This window comes from Miscanthus floridulus, chromosome 4, assembly GCF_019320115.1.
Source record: "Miscanthus floridulus cultivar M001 chromosome 4, ASM1932011v1, whole genome shotgun sequence".
Classification (NCBI taxonomy): Eukaryota; Viridiplantae; Streptophyta; class Magnoliopsida; order Poales; family Poaceae; genus Miscanthus; species Miscanthus floridulus.
The window spans coordinates 106,134,720-106,148,924 of record NC_089583.1 but is presented as its reverse complement, the minus strand read 5'-3'; the positions used below and the strand labels follow the sequence as shown (position 1 = coordinate 106,148,924).

At 46.3% G+C, this 14,205-nt stretch overlaps 3 protein-coding genes and 1 pseudogene across 3 annotated transcripts; 1 reads left to right on the top strand and 3 right to left on the bottom strand.

The window, feature by feature from the left end:
• Positions 1 to 1,383: 1,383 nt before the first annotated feature.
• On the bottom strand, positions 1,384 to 5,232 carry LOC136550244 (cysteine-rich receptor-like protein kinase 6). Its single transcript, XM_066541745.1, has 7 exons — positions 4,332 to 5,232; positions 3,108 to 3,242; positions 2,862 to 2,992; positions 2,573 to 2,783; positions 2,244 to 2,481; positions 2,011 to 2,161; positions 1,384 to 1,912 (listed from the first exon to the last, which is right to left on the bottom strand). The coding sequence occupies exons 1-7, from the start codon at positions 5,215 to 5,217 to the stop codon at positions 1,577 to 1,579; spliced, it is 2,088 nt and encodes a 695-aa protein (XP_066397842.1). The 5' UTR covers positions 5,218 to 5,232; the 3' UTR covers positions 1,384 to 1,576.
• An 848-nt stretch (positions 5,233 to 6,080) lies between these two features.
• On the top strand, positions 6,081 to 6,909 carry LOC136549009 (uncharacterized). The gene is made up of 2 exons (XM_066540329.1): positions 6,081 to 6,213; positions 6,578 to 6,909. The coding sequence occupies exons 1-2, from the start codon at positions 6,081 to 6,083 to the stop codon at positions 6,907 to 6,909; spliced, it is 465 nt and encodes a 154-aa protein (XP_066396426.1).
• Positions 6,910 to 7,441: 532 nt separating this feature from the next.
• On the bottom strand, positions 7,442 to 9,483 carry LOC136549007 (cysteine-rich receptor-like protein kinase 6). Its single transcript, XM_066540328.1, has 4 exons — positions 9,474 to 9,483; positions 8,936 to 9,382; positions 8,006 to 8,126; positions 7,442 to 7,723 (listed from the first exon to the last, which is right to left on the bottom strand). Exons 1-4 carry the CDS (start codon positions 9,481 to 9,483, stop codon positions 7,690 to 7,692), a joined length of 612 nt encoding a protein of 203 aa, XP_066396425.1. The 3' UTR covers positions 7,442 to 7,689.
• A 362-nt stretch (positions 9,484 to 9,845) lies between these two features.
• Positions 9,846 to 13,904, bottom strand: LOC136549006 (uncharacterized; annotated as a pseudogene).
• Positions 13,905 to 14,205: the final 301 nt, after the last annotated feature.

Genomic DNA, 14,205 nt, shown 5'->3' with positions numbered 1-14,205 from the left:
ATCCTAACAAATTCTAAATCACCATCCTAAATCACTAACAAATCCTAACAAATTCACTAACCTAACTATCCTAAATCACTAACCCTAACTAAAATAACAATCATAATAACATGAAATCGAGAGAGCCTACCTTGATATGAGCGGGCGGGCGGGCAGGCGCGGTGGTCGGCGTGCAGGCACGGCGGCGGCAGGCGCTGCGGGCGCGGCGGCGACGGCGCTTCGGGCAGGGGCGGTAGGCAGAGGCAGGGCGGGCGGCTCGCGGGCAATATTTATCTGATCCTGCCGCGTCATGCTCTATGGCGCGTCAGTGCCGCGCCAAGATCGGTGGCGCGGCAGACCCTGCCACGTTACCGGTCAGCGGCCCCGGTCTTCGCCACGTCACCCGCTTGCAGCGCCCCGCGCCATGACAATACGCGCGGCCAAAAGTGTTAGTTAAAAAAAATAGTGTTAGATTTAAAATTATTTTTAAAAAAGTGTTAAAATTAAAAAAAAAATCGCCACTGTCCTAGGCCGCTGGTTCAAGCTGCCTCCGTGGCTGCGGGCCTTGGCCGTATGCGGCTCTGATGTGCAGCTACACTCGTGCTACTTGTAGATGATTTAAATAAATAATGAACATGGCTACGAGAAATAAAACACTAAAATTGGAAAAATTAAAATACCAATAACTCCTAATAGAGAACCAATATGTCGATAAAATTTTAGAAACTAAACCAAATTTTGTTATTTTTAGAAAATTCAAATACACCATTGAAACCTGGTAGATGGCCAAATTTTTTCTTTACTGATGGTTCGGTGATCAAAATTTTTGATGTTATGTGGACAAAAAACAAACTTTAACAATAGTTGGGTGGCTAAAAATTGGAGTTCTCCCTCTATTTATTGTTTTACTGAATGACCTGCTTCACTTTAAAACAACTGCCTACCTTATCAGTGGCAAGGCCAGTCTCAGTGGGAATTTATCAGAGTTTCATTTGTAATTAATGAGCTACCACATAAGCGTTTTTTTTATGATGTGACATGGTTTTTAAGGAGAGAGAAGAAATTAGTTTCATGGGGATGAAACACTTTTGACACGAATACCAACTCGCTATGAGTCATAAAATTAAATGTCCATGAAATTATAGAATGAAGCTCTCCATTGAGATTGAGGGTTTCATCCATATTTTATTTTATTCTATATAACATGACAATCTTGAAAACAATATCATGAAACTCTCCACTAAGACTGATGTTGGTCATCTTTTAAGTACTCAAGTTGTCCTTGCTCCACGAACTTTAGCCATATCCTTATTTCGCACCATTGAAGTGACGACTTTGCGTTAAATTTAACGGCTGACAACTTTAACCAATACAGGAACGACATTTTCAGGAACCACCGATACATTCTGTTATCCACGTTCTTATTTCTACTCACCTCTACATTGACAGTTTATAGGAGAATCATATTGGTAGTTTACTATAGTTTTGTATACCGATCACACTTACGTGCTCGGCCCAGGTAAAACACAACACTCAATAAGGACGTATTTCGCCCTCAATACCTATTGGTCCGCCACTTCTTCGAGGAGAATCATCATCATCTGGGCTCAAGCTCAGTGATTGAAACGTCATTCAGCGACATAGGTGATCTGCTTGCAGATTGTGAAGCTCCTGGGTACACTTCTGAGTTCATCTCTGAGTTGAAGCCACTCTTTGGGATGCAAAACGCCGGCCTAGATGGAGCTTGGAGGGTCACCGTACTACTACTAAGCATGACATTCACTGTAGACATCATCGGCCTATCTCCGGGGTCGCCTTGAACACAAAGGAGCCCGATGTGGATACACTTCAACATCTGGTCTCGCGGAGCAAGGCTGCTCAAGGATGAATCCATGATCTCCATCAATGTTCCCGTCGTCCAGTGCTCCCACACCTGCATTAGATAACCGAATTACTTCAATGTTGTTGCTCTAAACCTGTAACTGTAAACTGTAACTGGGGCATAAAGTTTTGTATTGGTTATGCACTCACCAAACTAAGGAGATCAGCAGATTCATCAGAGCTATAGGAGCCACCATTTCTTCTTCCGGTGACGATTTCTAGGATCAAAACACCGAAGCTGAACACGTCGGACTTGATAGAGTAATGCCCACGCATGGCGTACTCAGGGGCCATGTATCCACTATGACAAGAATATTGTGTTGCACATTAGTGTACACATATATATAGGTCATACAAGGGCAATGAATGTTAACAACACTTACTAGGTTCCGACGACGCGATTGGTGACATCTTGTGATTGGTCAATTCCAAATAGCCTTGCTAAGCCAAAATCTGAGATCTTAGGATTGAAGTCATAGTCTAATAGAACATTGCTTGCTTTAAGATCCCGGTGGATTATCTTCACTTGAGAATCTTCATGAAGATACTGCAATCCACGGGCAATCCCATTAACTATCTTAAACCTCTTCCCCCAATCCAGCTCACCGCATCTCTCATGATCTGTCAGATGTAGACAAAAAACTCATAAATGCATGCTGTAAAATTCCAGTTGTTTCACTGTTGCTCAAATATGCTGAGTGAGTAACCATACTGAATAGAATAGTGTCGAGGCTTTTGTTGGGCATGTATTCATAGACAAGCAATTTTTCATGGTCCTCCAAGCAAACCCCAACAAGCCTCACTAAATTCTTGTGTTGCAGCTTAGCAACCAATACAAGCTCATTTTTCAGCTCCTCCATCCCTTGTCTAGAAGTCTGTGAGAGCCTTTTCACTGCTATTTCCTGGTCATCAGGGAGGATTCCCTGTACAAATGAACATATTTGAGTACCAAAACTGCAAAATATAGAACAAAAAAGGTCTATATAATATTTGAGTCGTACCTTATATACTGAACCAAAACCTCCTTCACCGAGCTTATTGGCTTCATCAAAGTTTTCTGTTGCAGCTCGCAAAGTTGATATATCAATAATGAGAGAATCAATACTTTGTATGTCCTCTGGATTAGTTGTATCTGTCATAAGAGAACGTGTAATTAATAATGATGTCTAAAACATCAGTGTATTTCCTACTTTCATAAGAGGATTATGTCTAGACATGACAAAAAAAAGTCTGCACAAGGGACTTACCTAGAAGTGTTGACTTCCCTGGTGTTTTCCTCTTCCTCCTCCAGAGGCATGAACAAAGTACTATAGTAGCTAGTATTGCAGCAACTATAGGCAGTGCAATGGCTAAAACTCTACCAGTTTTGTTTCCTGTTGTTCCTGTAAATGGAAAGCATCAATTAGTAATTTGATCAATGTTAAAGTAATATAACAGGAATCCAAAAAGGTTAATGCATCCGGCACATCATATACATGTACTAACAGGGGTGGGTCAAAAAGAAGGAAGAGAAGAGGAATGAAGGGAGCCCTCCTAGATGGTAGGGATGCCTCCATCCCTGCATATTAACAATATTAATCTTATTGTTCAAAAATCAATAAGCTACACAAAAGGAGAAAACTATTTGATGTTCATAGTTCTACAGCCTTTATGTATTGCTGCATTATCATAAGTCTTGAGCAAGACAAGAGCAACTAAGCTTAACTTGCCATATAAAACGACTAGCAAATTAAAGTAACTGATACCTGTCTGTACACGTTTATGTTTCAGGTCAAAGAAAGAACTCTAGGAACCAGCTTAGCTTATACTCCTCCCTTAATCTGAAATTCATCTAGGAGTAAATGACAGATAATGATATTTCCGATTTTGCTTTATGGTTAACAGTCATACAATCTTGCCTGAACTGACTAGTCTAGAAAATGCACTGTGTATATGACCAATGTTAATTAACCTCAGACGGTCAGACCAATTGATAAAGGAGTTTCTTTTATCACTTTTCCCTTACTTCTAACACCTGACTCTTGACTAGAACTTCCGATTCAGCCAAGATGTTGAACTGGTCAGAACTCAGGAGTCGGGTCATGTACTAATGTGTGAACTTCTATTGTTCCATGTTCGCAGTGACTAGTGAGGCAACTGATAGCTACGGGACTGCATTTTAATGTCAAGATCAGACCAACAAACATAGAAAAACTAGCAGACACGTGCACGGGATTTGTTCTTCGCTTACTTGATTCCTCGATTTTAATGTAAATTATTGAACAAACTAATCGGAAGAAAACAAACAACAAACAGCCCTTCAGGGTTTAGTGATCTTGACACTCGTCGGTTACTTATTTTATTGGAATCGAAGCAACTTCGTCGGTTCTTAGCAACATTAGCCTTGTTGCTAAATTCCCCTGTTGCAGATAGTGAACCATGCGCGTGGATGCAAAAGATGGCACCTTTAATCCAATCCCCCCAATTCTCACCTCGTGCTCCTCCGGTCGTCGGTGTTGTTGGCGTTCCGTTCACCACCGCTGGCGCGGGCGCCGGCGCCGGGGCCGCCACGGTAGGCTCCGGCAGCTGAAGCAGCGGGGTGCTTGTGAAGAACGAGTACTGCTCATACCTGTAATTGCACCGCAGACCAAGAATCCTGCCACCCTGCTTCCCGCTGAAATAGTTGGGGGCCATCTGAATAATACCCGAGAGGCAGCTCCGGCAGTCGGCCGGCGACATATCCGGCGTGCACTGCGCCAGACCGTAAATGGTCGGGTTCTTGCTGTCGAAGGTCTGGAACCGCTCCACCCCGGTGCCAAACCGCTTGGACGAATTGGCGGCCGCGTAGGTGGCGGTGGCGTTGAGGAGCACGGCGACGGCGGCGTCGAACACCTTGAAAGGCGCGGTGACGTTCTGCGTGTTCATGAGGATGAGGAACTTGTCGTCGCTGTTGGTGGCGGAGGCGAGGAAGTTAAGGTTGGAGTAGCGGAGGAGGCAGGGGTCGTAGAACACGGTGGCGTCCTGGTTGTAGGCGCACAGCTGCTGCGCGTCCTGGAACGCGGTGGCGACGCAGTCGCTGCAGGCGGAGGCGTTGGTGTCGCCGCGGCAGAGCGCGAGCGCGTAGACGATGTCCGGGACGGCGCCGACGGTGTCCCTGGTGAAGAGCGTCGGGGAGGCGGAGGTGTTCCTGGGCAGCGTGGCGGCGAGGCGCTGGATGTTGCCCTGGTAGGTGCTGTTGCGCGTGTAGTTGCCGCTGGTACCGCAGAACTGGCCCAAGGGGTCCCCGGCGGCGAGAGACGCCAAGGTGAATGCGAGGAAGAGCGCGGTGGCGGTGGCGAGGGAGGGTTGCAGGTGGTGATGGTGCGCAACCATGGCCATGGTGCCCGCGGCGCAATGGCAGTGGCAGGAGCCGTGGCGTGGTGCCGGACCGGGTCTGGCAGAGCCGTGCGAAGCGAAATGATTGAAGAGGGGACGGCGGACGGGTGTGTTTGTGTCATCACTGTAATAGGCCCCATGTGTTGACTTGTGTGGGGCTTGTATGACTTGACGACTCACTGTACACGACTGTTGAGAAATAGGGGTCGAGAATGACGGTGTTAGGCTAAGTAGCGATGAAAACGGGAAATTCCCGTCCCGACCGACATTGTATACCGCATTAACCAATCGCATACCGTTTTTTAAGAAAAAACGGAAAATGAGAGAAAAATATGGGAATTTACGGCGGGAACCGGAACGGAATCAGGGAAGGGGTTTTCCCGACCGTATTCACGGTTCCCGTATTCGGTCGGGACTATTACATGCGGTATTCTCGTATTTTATACACCTATACCTCATATTCAGCCCACATCAACATGTAGCCCAGGAAACTCCCACGCAGCCGCGCCACTGGCCCAGCCCAGTAGGCACTCCTCGTCCGTCCCCACACGGTCGAACAAAACCGGCGCCACCGTGGCATCGCCAAACCCTAACCGTCCGTCCGTCCCCGACTCGTTCACGCGAATCACGCCGCATCCAGGCTCCAAGCGCCGGTGCGCCGCCTCCAGGGTCCACCTCCAGGCGCAGGCTCCGCCTCGGCTCGGCCTCCAGGCTCCCGTGGCCACGTTCCCAAACGGCCAGACCCCTGGTGCCCCACCTCCACCTCGCCCCGTCGAGCGCCCTCCGGCCTCCGCCCCGCCAGCCATCCTCCTCCTCCCCCTCCGCCGGCCCCTGCCGCCCCAGCCGGCCAAACCCCCGGCGGACCAATGACGTCGCCGACTGGGGGTCCTGCCGCCTCTGCTGCTGGCTCGTCAGGATCCAAGCGCTGGCTCATCCTGGAGCCGCTAGGACCGGTGGTGGTGCATAGCACCATGCTTCCTACTCCAACTCCAACCCCAGGTAAACTAAATCACCCTAACACAGTTCAGGAGATCTTATGTGATTTGAGAAGATGGGTGTTTCTGCCGATGGAACGGGAGGAATCTGAAGGGGAGTGGGTTGTAGTCGTTTGCCGTTTGCTGCCATCTTAGATGCCCCTTCAATAAAACTGACACAAGGTGGGAGTTATATTTTTAGGTTTCTGGTGAGACAAACATGGAGAATTTTGTTGCTCAGTTTCTCTATTGCGTTCCAGCTGTTTTAACGCACATTTGGGTAACAGCGGGAGCAGAGTGCTTATTTAAAACGTACACGGTTACAGTATTCATCATTACTGCGGTCCCCATACAGGCTGAATTCTTACTGTAATTTTTTCTCTTGACAGGATCTAAGATGCCAAGGTCAACAAGTGGTTTGTGTCTGTCTAGTGCAACTCCTGCATCTAGTCCAGCAACAGCAACTGATGATGGGGTTTCTTTGCCAAGTGGAGGTGGCAGTGGTGCTGGCGCCGCTGATGTAGGCGGCAGTGGTAGTGGCAGTGGTGGTGGCTGTGGTGCTGCTGGTGGTGGAAATGGTGGTGCTGCTGATGGTGGCAAGGGTGGACAGCAAGGAATAGATACAACAAATGCCATCATTATTGAGGGTGATGAGCTTGTGCCTGATGAAGATGATCAGCCTTGTGGAAAGAGGCAGAAGATGATCAGCTATGTACTATGAGACTATGAATCTATGATCTTAATATCTTATGAACTTATCTGTGTATTGTTCATTTGTTTGAATATGGATTATGCATGGTTGCAATTGTTGCGTCGAGCTAACTATTTTAAGTGGTTACATATATCGATGTTCCCGTTTTGTGTTATCGATTTCCGATCGTAATCCACATGTTCCCGATCGAAATTTTCCGTTCCCGATATCCTGTAATATCAAATTCGTTTTCCTGTCCGGCTTTCCCGTTCCCGCTACCGTTCCCGGCCAAAAAATACAGGAGCGGGAATGGTTAAAGTGTTTTCCCGATCGTTCCCGACTGCTTTCATCCCTATCTAGGAGAGGTCTCATGCGGAGATCCCGAGACATAGGTTTCGGACGAAGACCAATTGAACGAGGTACCAAGATAGAGGTTCTGGATAGAAGGTCCAGGGCGAAGGTCCCAGGGCAAAGGCCTGAGGAGGAAACTCATTAGGGTTTTCTAAGTGAGAGTGGGAGAGAGGGGCGAGCTTGCTGCAGCTTGACACTAGGGGGCGTAGGCTCCGCTCTGGGGCGGAGGCCTTCGACTAGCAGAGGCACCGATATAAAAATGGAGTTCACACAATTACTGAGGCAATAGTTAGGGTTTTGAATTACACGCCATCCTCCCCTATGAGATGACTCACTTCCCCCTATGGGATCAAACTGAAGACCTTGGAGCTACTGGAAAATCAGTATCCTTCGTTCCATTATTCGCCAATAAGAATATTCACAACCATTGTTCATCAAACTTGTGGCCAAGCGGCTCAACTATTTATCTCCAGATAGAAGAGGGGTGTGACGCCTGCATTATATGTCAGAGGAAATGAGGAATTTATATAGTTCCATGCTACTCTGTATTAGAAAGGAAGATAAAACTTTAAGAGTATGACAATTGGAAGCACAAAGACTAAATTCATTTGAAAAATAATTCTGAGAGGTTGAAATCACTAGCTATCATGTTTTGTACTGTTAGCACAAGACTCCTAACATGTTTGGTGGTAGTTTAACATAACTTTTTTATGATTTTGACAGGAAAACAGTTTAACCTCAGGTAAATGTTTGGGACAATTAAGGGGGTCCTTACGTCATGGTGCCTTTTTTACTGTCATGCCGCCAAGCCTGTATAAACAAGAAGAAAAGACATGCTAGACCGACTGCTTGAAATATGATCCCCATAGCAAAGGCTTCAAACATTGGGTTTCTTCCTGGAATGTGATGCAGAAAAATAACCTGATGTTAAGTATAACTGAACAATATTTCTTGATTACATCAGTTAAATAAAACTGTTTAAACATGAATAAACTGTTTAAATATGAATACCAATGGAATATAGGTAATGGAAAGAAAGGAGCAGAACCATATCATGATATGTTTGAATACAAATTTCGCATATGTCTTGAATTACTTTTACATATTTGCCCTGTTTTTGTAGGAGTTGAGAAAGTTTACCTATTCTGTTTGGGCGAAGAGAAATTATGTGTTAGTATAACTCACTTGCATCGGAACAAATGCTACGCTTTGAGTTTTGTGTGTTCGACAAATGTTGAAGTGCGAAACAAACTATGTCAATCTTTAGTACTGGAGAAAAAAAATCATGATTCAAAGCAGCACCGGTCATAAAACTAGTTTTCACGAACTCGGAGCACTTTGATCTTTCAAAAAAACTCAGAGAACTATGTTACCATGTAAGTCATCCATAATTTAAAGCACTGTAATTGTGAACTATCCAGTAGCCATTAATCTGACAAGTACGAAACGGCGAGCTGCTTGTTTGTATCTGACTGAAAATTTTGCATGGCTAGTTGTCAGGCAAAACTGCTTATTTGCATTGTGAATCGATTGCTCTTGTGTCTGATGCGACTCTGCTGGGTGATTGCCACCGTTAAGTTTTGGCACAGGGACTGTTTCATGCGGCGTTTCTTTTCAGGAAATCTTGGCCACAGCACACAAGCAGTAATAGTATCTCGCAGCGAGACAAAAGAGACGAGTCTCAGTATGTAATCGCAGAACTTACGGAAGACATCGATGCTGAAGATACGGAACTCGGCAAGACGGAGATTGCAGTCGTCACCGGAGAAGGTGGCCTCTCTGCGGAACGGGCAGACGCGCTCTAACTCCTTGAAGGCCTCGGCGATGCAGGTGGCGCAGTCACCGTCGTCGTCGGTCCAGGTCCAGCAGCTCGCGCTGGTCTCCACCCGGTTAGGCCAGTACCCGATGGCACGGTCCACGCTGTGACGGTGCGAGGCAGAGGTCTCGGCCGGGAGGACGGCCGCAAGGTGGCGGAGGTTGGCTTCGTAGGTGCTGTTAGCCCCGTAGCTACTACCGCTCCTCCCACCGCATGCGACGCCCGACTCCGACCATGCGGCGGCGGCGAGGGGCGAGGTGGCCAGGAGGACGACGACTGAGGGAGAGATTCTCCGTGATGGTGGGTGGTGACCGGGGTGATGGCGATTGGCGAGGACTACAGTTGTTTATATAGAGAGAGAGAGAGAGAGGAGAGGAGTTGGCCGTTGGGTGTAGCTGTAGCAAGTGGCCCCCGTGTGGACGACGACCGTAAACCATGGCGCTGATTCGTTACCAGAGAAAAATACTATTCTTTAATTAAAAAGTATGGTTTATAAGATCTACTGTTTGTTGTGACTGTTGACGTCTGCATGTGACGTAGTACCACGCAGTTTCGTAGGTGCTGTTTAGCCGCGTAGGTACCGTCACCAGCAGGCTTCTGGTGGACGACTTTGACTACTAATAACCTCAGGACAGGATATAGTGGAGCCGGCCGGCACCGACATTGACCACATAACTCGATCGTCTTTTGGCACACACTCATGATTCAAGCACTGAGGTATGTTTTTCTAGAACTCCATAATGTTTCAAGGATAAAACAAAGATGTAATTCTGTTTTGATCTTTGCAAGTGAGAATGAGTAGTTGACCCAGTTGATCACATTCTTACTTATATGATGTATATATGGTACTAATGATTCATGAGTACTGCTCAATCGTAGCAAGTTTGGGGTTTTGTATCACATACATATTTCGATATATTGACAAGTGGGGAATGAAATTCCAATGAAAACATCAGAGTAGGTGAAATGAACATTTGAACTAGCTTGAAACGATCAAATTGAAGTCCTCAATGTTGAGAGGAAGTATTCATTCTTTATTCCCCTGAGAAAAAAAAAATCCGATCCCTTCATGCATCCATTTTACTGTTACATATGCCTTTGTACACAATGCAGCTCAAAATTGTGTTGCCAACATTTTAATCTCCAGATGAAAGAGGGGTGGAATCCCTGCATGACGTAAGAAAGCAAAGTAAATAAATATTTATCCAGGTACTCCAAATTCAGAGAAATGTTTAAAGGTGTGGCATTTTGATAAAAAAAATTCAAATCATTTGCTTCTAGAAGAAAAAAATTCAAATCATATAGGGAGGCATAGTTCGATTTAGAACGACATAAGGGATCGATCAGCTCTTATTATGTTTTAAGTGGGGTCTTACATAGAAGTGCCTCTTTTCCGGCTGCGCCATTCTTGAAATAGCAAGAAGAAAAGGCAACCAAATCCAATTGCTTGAAATACCAATCCCGCAGCCATGACTTGTTTCAGTATGTTCCCTTCTGAAATGAAACACACAAGAACCTCAGTTAATGCATATGTAAGTGAACATTAGTTCCTAAATTGTTTTAAGTTAAAACATTTTTTTTAGATGAAGGAACAACACTCTGGCCTCTGCATCCACGAATGAATGTATATAGCCATTGAGTTAAAACACTTGAATGTAGGCAATGATAAATTTGAGGTGCTGGGTAAGAAAGAAAGCAAACTCATATATTCATTTAAACAATGGAATATGAATTCTGACCGTTGCATTCGAGAATGCACACAGGTTAGCACGACAAAGCTAAAAGAAATTTAACACATGCCAAAACAAGCCTGAACACAATGCTTAGCCTGCTCCTGAAACTCCTGTGCTTCTAATCTGTATAGCTGCTACATTCCACTGCTAACTTAGGCTATTGTGTGACAATATAAGTCTCCAAATTAAATCTCAATCCTGAGCCAGTCGATCAGTTGCCACAAATCTATAGGTGACATGGCAAAGCTAAGGCTGTGTTCCCTAGAAGCAAAGCTTGTTAAAATTGAAAAAACCGGCAAGACTTTTTGTATACAAACTTACGAAGCATGGCAGAAGGCCAGAAGAAGAACTCACGCAAGATGCCACCAGTCCCGAAGATGCGGATCTCGGCAAGTTCGAGAGTGCAGTTGCGATCGGAAAACAAGGCCTCCCTGCGGTACGGGCACGCTCTCTCCACCTCCAGGAAGGCCCCGGCGATGCAGTCGGCGCAGCGGTAGCCGGGCCAGCAAAGGGAGCTGGCCACCAACCGGTTCGGCCAGTACCCGACGGCACGGGTGGCGTAAGAGTGGCCGGGCGTGGCGGATACCTCGGCTAGGAGGAGGGCGGCGACGCGACGGAGGTTGGCTTGGTAGGTGCTGTTAGCAGCGTAGACGCCGTCGCCGACGCACTCGACAGGCGACTGCCCTGCGGCAGGGAAACGCAGCGGCCGCCACACGGCGGCGGTTAGAGGCAGCGACGAGGACACGGCTAGCAGGAGGGGGACGAGGCATAGGAGCCAAGGATTCTTCATGGTGGTGTTGACTGGTGGCGGCGGTGATGGAGTCACGGAGCTGTGGATTATAAAGCCTAGTAGCAAGCAACTCCCAAGTGGCTCGCGTGGACCGCGACTTTGACCACAGCATCTGGGTCGCCTTTGGCGGCTGCCTGCTCCGCTGTCCAATATAATAAGGCATGTTTACGAGAAAATTCCTTATTTTAGCATTGGAGAAAGATGCGATGCCTTATTAGCATCGTAATAAGATTAAAGTTTCCCAATATAGTATTTGGCTTTAGTTTTGGTTCTCTAAGGGCGCGTTGCGTGTTTGGCCAGGCTCCCGCCAGCTCTGGCTTCCACACTGTAGCGCAACTGTAGCGCGCAGGAGCTGAAATCGGAGGAGAAAAAAAACAAGTTTCTCTGGCTCCGGCGCTGTCAGTGAGAGATGGAGGAGGAGAGAGAAAAACGACTCCGGTAAACAGTGTCGCTACAGGAGATGAACAGAGGAGGAGTTAGAGGAGTCGGAGCCGCTCGTAGCCCGGCCAAACGGGCTCTAAATAGCACTACCGTTAGATCTGACATCTAACACAGTTAACTTGGAGGAAAAAAAGATTGTTTTGCCCCTGTTTTTCATGTGTGGTACATTGTCAAAAAAATATGCTGTCATAATTCATAAATAATTTGTGCAAAGAAATGGTACTGCAAGAAATTGTTCAATGTAAAAAAATGTACCGGCAAAATATGTTCAATGTCAAAAAATGGTACTGTTAAAAAACTGTTAAGAAAATCACATTAATGTGTTGGTGTTACACATGAAAAAAAATAGGGGCAAAATGGTCTTTTCCCCCATCAAATTAAAGGCATTAGAGAATCAAAAATTAAGTCAGTGCTATTTTGGGGAACTTTTATATTTCGGTGCTAAATAAGGAGTTGCGTCATTTTGTGATGCTAAATAAGGAAGTTTCTCCATGTTTATACTCCAGGGGTTTTTTAAGTTGATCCACGGTAAAGTTTGCGATGTAGACTATAGAGTTGGTGGAGTAGTCCCAAAACATATTCTCTTAGTTTATCGTAGCCGCATTGTATTGAGCATTCTCCTTAATTAATATATGCTATATGTTTGTACTTCATCTGTTTCTAAATAAATTATTCTTGTCTTAAATCAACGTTTTTTATATGTTTGACAGAATTTATAAAAAGAACATGAATATTTATGATATCGATTAAACATATTATAAAAATATATTTTATGTTATATCTAATTATAAGTTCTTTTCTATACATTCATAAATATTTATGAATTAGTTTTTTTATAACATGCTATATATAGGAGGCAGACGAAGAAAGCCAGCGCTGTCCAGAGGCATATCAATTAGCACAGGGGCAGTTTCACCCTTTCAGGTGGAAGATTTTAGGAGAAATAAAGAGAAAGGAGGAAAAATGGTAAAGAAAACAAAAAGCAATTGTTTTGGCTGCTATTTTTACGAAAGCATCGTGGTACGGTTGACTTCAAAGCCCAGTAAAGTTCTTCAATTCTAACTTTTCATGCTCGGACATATAGCGTGTCAGTTCTTTGATATCTTGGCAAAAATTAAGGAATGATACATGATCCCCATCCTGCCGCAGCACTGAAAATTCTGAGAACATATAACATTTTCTTAGTTTCCATTTCTTGTTCACCATGGGACAGACAATGAAGGGCATAGATTGGAGCAGGACCTATATTAATGTCTAATGGGGTTCATATAGAGAGGGAGAAAGATGAGTACGGGCACAGGGGCTAATGAAGGGCATAGATTTCTTGTTCACCATGGGACCTATATTAATGTCTAATGAAGGGCATAGATTTCTTGTTCACCATGGGACTTACGCCCGGGGCTGCCGAGGCCCATGCTCTGCTCCATCTGCTGAACGCCATGGAAGCTGACGCTGCACTCGCCGCCGTCCACCACGACCATGGCCTGCCTGTGGTACGGGCACAGCCGCTGCGCCTCGCCGAATTGAAGGCGCGCGTGATGCAGGCGCCGCAGTCAGGCGACCAGCCCGCCTCCGGGCGCCAGTAGCAGTACACCGAAGCGGCGACCATGTCGGGGCGTTCGCCGGCATGGTTGCCGGGCGAACACTTGCAGGAGGACGCGTTCGCCTGCGCGGGCACCGTGGCGGCAAGCGCCCGCAGGTTGGTTTCGTAGGTGCTGTTGGGAGCGTACGTGCCCTGCACGCCGCACTCGTGACCGGGCGAGGGGGCCACGCGGCGGTAGACGGTGGTGGCTGCCGCCGCGGCCGCGGCCAGCGCCGGGAGGAGCGCGAGCGCCAGGACGACGGTCGCCGTGCAGGCGCGAGGCATGGCGCGGTCTCGTGGAGAAAGACAAGCCGAACCCTTCTTTTTGACCAAGGGCAAATAATGTTGCTACTGAACAACGCGTTGTGGGGAGCCAGGAATCAAAGATATGATCGTAGCGGTTGGGACTGTTGACTAAGGTTCATAAATTGAGGAGAGTCAACATCTACCAACGGCAAAATATTCTCAGCCACTGAGCATTTCAGCATATTCACTACTAGTCAGCACTAATTCATGTTGAACTTGACCATTGGTTGTGGATGTGACGATATTGTTGATTAGGGTAGAATGCATGCATGGGCTATGATTTGTCCTACGGGCTTGCTAGCGCTCA

What these genes read in the sequence shown, in the direction of transcription:
- LOC136549007 (XM_066540328.1), bottom strand. An exon ending in CTTCAGCATCGATGTCTTCC is followed by an intron (nt 8,127 to 8,935) that starts GTAAGTTCTGCG and finishes ATCACATTCCAG; the next exon opens with GAAGAAACCCAATGTTTGAA. An exon ending in AGTAAAAAAGGCACCATGAC is followed by an intron (nt 7,724 to 8,005) that starts GTAAGGACCCCC and finishes CATATAATGCAG; the next exon opens with GCGTCACACCCCTCTTCTAT.
- LOC136549009 (XM_066540329.1), top strand. Translation starts at nt 6,081, where the DNA reads ATGACGTCGCCGACTGGGGGTCCTGCCGCCTCTGCTGCTGGCTCGTCA. An exon ending in TACTCCAACTCCAACCCCAG is followed by an intron (nt 6,214 to 6,577) that starts GTAAACTAAATC and finishes TTCTCTTGACAG; the next exon opens with GATCTAAGATGCCAAGGTCA.
- LOC136550244 (XM_066541745.1), bottom strand. Translation starts at nt 5,217, where the DNA reads ATGGCCATGGTTGCGCACCATCACCACCTGCAACCCTCCCTCGCCACC. An exon ending in AGGGAAGTCAACACTTCTAG is followed by an intron (nt 2,993 to 3,107) that starts GTAAGTCCCTTG and finishes CTCTTATGACAG; the next exon opens with ATACAACTAATCCAGAGGAC. An exon ending in CCTCGACACTATTCTATTCA is followed by an intron (nt 2,482 to 2,572) that starts GTATGGTTACTC and finishes TACATCTGACAG; the next exon opens with ATCATGAGAGATGCGGTGAG.